Raw genomic sequence first — 6,000 nt, 5'->3', positions numbered from 1 at the left:
GGCGAGGGGTGTAGGTAGGTTGGGTGGGGGTACGTAGCCACGTGGGGGGTGAGGGGGGTAGGTGCGTTGGAGTTGGTGGGAGGGTGGCTAGGTACGTTGGTGTTTGGGGGGGGGGGTAGGTACGTTGGGGTTGGGAGGGGTGGGGGGGGGGTAGGTACGTTGGGGTTGGGAGCGGGGGTGGGTACGTTGGGGGGGGGGTAGGTACGTTAGGGAGGCGGTTAGGTACGTGGGGGGGGGGGGTAGTTTTACGGGGGGTAGGTAGTTAAAAGGGATCAAATTTTCTCAAATTGACCTCCTCACCTTGAATTACAGACTGTTACCAATTGCTGTACATTACAAACTGAGCTATTGTTTAAGTCCAATGTTCGTAAACAGAAGTCAACAATCAAAAACGGAGGTAAAAGCTCGAATAGAAAGAAGTCAAAATTCAAATCATGAACAAACTTGCTTTCTGCTTAAAAAAACATAGCCGGTAGAATACCGGAAACGACTCGAATTCGTCGTGCAAAATAATCTCTACCCTAACTTGGACAAATTCAGAATATCGAAAAAACACTAGAAATGACAAAAAAATAGACCAATATAACATAAAATGCGTTAAATTTTTTTCACTTCAGGGGTGTGGGTAGGTGCTGGTTGGGGGGTTGGTGGTTGGTAGGTGGGGCAGGTAGGTGGTGTTGGGTGGTGTAGGTAGGTTGGGTGGTGGTACGTAGGCACGTGGGGGATGAGGCGGGTAGGTATGTTGGTGTTTGGGGGGGGGGGGTAGGTACGTTGGGGTTGGGAGGGGGGGGGATAGGTACGTTGGGGTTGGGAGGGGGGTAGGTACGTTGGGGGGTAGGTACGTTAGGGAGGCGGTTAGGTACGTGGGGGGGGGGTAGTTTTACGGGGGGGGTAGGTAGTTAAATGGGATCAAATTTTCTCAAATTGACCTCTTCACCTTGAATTACAGACTGTTACTAATTGCTGTACATTACAAACTAAGCTATTGTAAAATTCCATTGTTCGAAAACAGAAGTCAACAATCAAAAATGCAGGTAAAAACTTGTATAGAAAGAAGTCAAAATTCAAGTCATGAATAAACTTGCTTTCTGCTAAAAAAAAACCTGTAGAATATCAATACTCCTCTTCGAGTTGTAAAAACCTGTAGAATCTCAATACTCCTCTTCGAGTCGTAAAAAACCTGGAAAATATCAATACTCCTCTTCGAGTTGTAAAAAAAACCTGTAGAATATCAATACTCCTCTTCGAGTCGTAAAAAAGACCGAGAGAAAAGCATTACTCCTCTTCGAGTCGTAATAAAAAACCAAGAGAAGGCCAATAATAGCCTCAGCTATCGCTTCGCGGCTATTAATAAGTCATTGAAAAGCGATTTCAATTCGCTCGCAATTATAAATCTCTTCAATGACTGCATATATTTCAAATTTCAGAAATCTAACGATGAATTTTCTGTTCTTTAGAAAAGATGAAACCTTTCTTTCAAAAACGGAAATTCTTTATCTGGTTTCCCGAAATAATCACTTATAATCTAAAATTTATCTGGAGGACCCCGTTCTATCCCAATGAACGTTTAGTAGAATAAGAAAAATGAAGCCGATTATTTCCCCGCTCTCACATTGATCAAGGGGGTTGCATCTAGGGCGGTTGAGTGGAGCGAAACCCAACCGCACGCCATAGATACTAAAGCGATGACAGGTGATTAATTTCGCCATTTTTTTCACATTTGTTCTATATTTTACCAACCAGTTTTGCCAACCACATTCTCAGCCAATCAGAATCGTTCATTAACTTTATAGTTATACACACGTTTGCTTGCTTTACCTGCGCTGACAACAAAATACCACTCTATTCACACGAGAATATTCATCATGGTTTCTGTCATCTAAAATGGTTTTTTTTAGTAGATTGTATTTACCTTCCTCTGCAAAACCTTCCGCTTTGAATACTTATTTTAGGGGTACCGTCATCAGTTAAGTTCTTAACTAAATCTTTTAATTGCTGTAATTAACTTCTTCATAGATTTTGAAAAGCATCTCAATACTTATTGATTTCAATATACTATATATGCTGCATCCAATAAAAACAGATCAAAATGACTAAACACGGCAAGAGCAGTTCTACAATTCCACGACATTGAAAACCGTCTTTTCTAAGTAGTTTAGAGTTGGCACAAACCGTTAGTTGAGTATCAACTGCTTCGTGATCCGAGAAAGGCATTTTTGACTCCTCACCCAGCCGACCCCAGGGTCTCACTCGGGTGTGATCACAAGTGATTGAGTCACAAGATTGTGTTGATAAGGGTGAAAAGATTGACCGTATTCCAGAACAGTACAGGATATAGTCTATTCGGGCACCAGAGGGGAAATACTTGAGGTATTCAGGTTCCACAAGAAAATTGTCCTAAAGCAACGGGCACAATTCATTATTTTTTTCTTTTGCGCCCTTCAACCAATTTTTTTTGTGTGTAAAATAATATTGTTTTAACACTTAGAAGAAATACTTACTTTTAAGTGATTTGTAAAGCTAGAGTCACCTCGCTTCAGTTATTAACCACTCGGCTAGCACGAACTTGTCCTCGACTCTCTAACAATCGGTTTGGTTTGAACAACGAACTTCTTTTCGGAGTGAATGCAATTGAAATCACTCAAAATTCAAAAAGTGCGTGAAAAGTCACTTGAGAAGATTGCCAGAAAATAGATGCAATAGCCTCGTAAAACTCCGGTCTCAAAAAGAAAATAAAAACATTGCAGAACAAGTCCTAAAATAAAATCCAAAGAATTGAATGAAAAACTGAGAACTGATGAGAACCTGACCAGCAGATCAATTAAACAATCCCAGCAAAAAGACAATCTCAAAGTTGAGAAACTAAAATAATCAAACAAATTAAATAAGAATATAATCATGGCTAAAACTGTTGAAGCCTTTATCATGAAGGCCAATTATGATGCAATTCAATATACTCATTTACTCACGCACAAGACATGAAAGAGACTCCACTAAAGGTAGATAAACTCGAGAAATTTGACGAACGCTTCAAAAAAAACTGACAAGTGCAAAAATTAAAGAAAGTTTCTAAATTTTGCGGCAATATGATGTTCAAAACCATTTTTTGGTCTATGGTGTGATGGAAAAGACATTTGCCTCGGAAAAGACCTTTATCAACGTTTACAAACCTCAATATTAGACTGGTCCTACAAAAAATCGAAAAACTGCGAAAAAACGCCAAAAACTGGAACATTTTGGGCACGAAAACTCCTAAAAATGACCTTTTAACCTTGAATTACGGCCTTCCCAGTAGCTTCGCCACTCTAAGCAATTGAAAGACTATTAAACGCGTCTAAGGTCCTCTAATAAAAGTTGATGCCCGCTGAGATTTACCTGTTTATCCCGTTCTGAAAGCTCAAAGTCATGAAAAGTGTGAAAACATCTTACAAAAATAAAAAAACATAGCAGGACAAGTCCTGAAATAAAATTCAAAGAATTGAATGAAAAACTCAGACGCACTCTACCTGACCGGCAGATCAATTGAACAATGCCAGACAGAACACAAAAATCACCAAAGAATTGAGAAACTAAAAGAATCAAAACTAAACAAAAACAAACTCATTGTTAAAACTCTTGAAGCTTTTAAACCTAAGGCAAAACAAAAAAAGAAATTAATTGCAAGTTATAAAAAAATGTTGCTGAGAATTGTGATATAAATATCTTCAGAATCATTTCTGTGTCTCTAGAGGCTATCCAGTAACCCAATTCCAAGCAGTAAAAAATCATTGGCTCATAGATCGACAGGCAATAAATGTTAGAAAAATTTCAAACTTCAAAATAGAAATTCCTTCTATTAAAATGTTGAAAGCCACTCAAATGCCCCCTAGCAACTATTAAACAAAATATTGTCAAACCCTGGATGTGTTTACTTGGCAACTGAGGCAAGAAAAAATAAATAAAATACAAATATTTTTAAAAAAAACTTGAAAAAAATTGCAAATTCTATCAAACAATTTCTAAAAGTCGAAAGGTTAAACTGTTGAAAACAAATCCATTGAAACTAAAAACCATGCAGTAACTTTTTATCAAAACGTGGAATAGGTTTTCTTGGACTTGAGAATGGACGAATATCAAAAACTGACAAAAACTTTTGGAAACATTAAAAAAATTGCAGATCTTATCAAAAAAATGCTAAAATTCGAGACATTGAAAAGTTAATAAGCATTCCATTGTTACTAGAAACTATGCAGTTCCCTATTAACAAACCTCAACGGAGATTACCTGGTCCCTGAAACTGGAAAAACTGACAAAATGATGAAAATTTGCAAAAACCTGAAAAAAATGCAAATTTGTTCAAAAAAATTGCTAAAGTTTGTGATATTCAAAAGTTGAAACCTATTCCATGGCAACTAAAAATTTTTCAGTAACTTATTATCAAACCCCTAATATGGGTTTCTTACCCCTGGGACTCAAACAACTTGAAGGATGACAATAAATATGTCAAAAAACATGAAAAATTTGCAACTTTTTTCAAAAAATGCTAAAATTTATGATGTCAAAAAGTTGAAAACAGTTCCATTACAACTAGAAACTGTGCAGTAACCTATCATCCAACCCTTTTTCAAATCCTAGAGGAGGTTTCCTGACACCTAGGTCTAAAAACTCAAAAAATGACAAAAATTTCCAAAAAACATGAAAAAAATTGCAAAAATCAGTATCATTTTGTGTGTTTGTGTTTGTAGTACCACGACATATAGCTCATAAAATGGTCATACCAAGCAATTTTGTCTCGCAAAAGGCCTTCATCAGCTTTTAAAAACTTCAACCTTAGACTAATCAAACAAAAATCTCAAAAAAATCACAAAAAACACGAAAAATTGCACCATTTTGAGCCGAAAAACTCCTAAAAATGACCTTTCAACCTTTAATTAAGGTCATCCCAGCGGCCGCACCAGTATACGCACTTGAAGGACATCTAAAGCACACTTTGGGCCTCTAATGAAACTTAATGCCCGCTGGGCTTTACCTGTTTATCCCGTTTCGAAAGCTCAAAGTCATTGAAAAACGTGTGAACACATCTTAAAAAAAAACAGAGCGCACCAATACAATTCAAGTTCTTTGAAATGTAAAAAGACAGAGCACCAATACAATAAAATTCTTGGATTGTAAAAACATACTAAAACATAAACAGACTAAAACATAAAACAAAACAAAAATTGCTCTCCAACGACAGGCGGGGGCAATTTAATTCAGGGGCTGTGTCTACATAAATTTTTGTTTAGTGCAAAAACAAAAGATTAAGTTTTGGTTTTATATCATTCTCCTGATTCTATTTCGTCAACTCGACAGAGGCATTAACCACTCGGCTATCAGGGCCTTGTCTTCGTCTTTCTAACAATCGGTTTTGTTTGAACAACAAACTGTGTATTTCGGAGTGAGAGCAATTGAAATCATTGAAAATTCAAGAAGAATCGCTTAAAAATGTTGTTTGATAAGTAAAATACTATTCTCGCAGAAAAACGGTCAAGCAAAAAATTTGCAATGAAAAAGACAGACACGATTACAATATTTGCTTCTAATTCGAGAACAATTAAACAGAACAGTTCCTCTTCTTTTCATTAAATGCTGCGATGAAATATTTTGATCGAAAATCTTTACAACCTAATGTTGCTTATTTAGTTGCTCTCAAATAACCTTCAATTGGATTGGCATACACTCAGTTGACCGTATCTCCTTGAGTTAAAGTCAGGAAAAGTATTCTTGAATGCGAGAAGTCTCAGTTGTGAGCGTGAGGTAAGTCACGTGCTCAAAAACTTAACAAGTTGATCACGCGGATGGAAAAAAAGGTAGCTCCACTCAGACTGATAAATGAAACCACGCGGGCAGTTCACTCAATGAACAAAAACGTCACGCAGGCGTTCACTGAATGAATGAACAAAAACCAGATTTAAATGAGTGCACGGTAGTAACAGCAATCTTGACGACTATGAAGTCAGAAAGAAGCCAAAAATAACTTGC

The 6,000-nt window shown here is 37.2% G+C and overlaps 1 protein-coding gene across 1 annotated transcript in view; it reads right to left on the bottom strand.

Moving 5' to 3' along the window:
* Positions 1–2,094: 2,094 nt before the first annotated feature.
* LOC142356136 (sphingomyelin phosphodiesterase 2-like) overlaps positions 2,095–6,000 on the bottom strand; it is a gene marked incomplete at its 3' end in the record, with an annotated part of 53,396 nt that continues 49,490 nt past the window's right edge. Inside the window, exon 4 of the mRNA XM_075408100.1 lies at positions 2,095–2,397. Within this exon, the coding sequence (XP_075264215.1) occupies positions 2,095–2,397 (303 nt within the window). The remainder of the gene's footprint in view (positions 2,398–6,000) is intronic.

Source organism: Convolutriloba macropyga, unplaced genomic scaffold, assembly GCF_964194025.1.
Source record: "Convolutriloba macropyga unplaced genomic scaffold, txConMacr16.3 SCAFFOLD_990, whole genome shotgun sequence".
Taxonomy (NCBI): domain Eukaryota; kingdom Metazoa; phylum Xenacoelomorpha; order Acoela; family Convolutidae; genus Convolutriloba; species Convolutriloba macropyga.
This window is presented reverse-complemented; position numbering and strand designations above follow the sequence as displayed.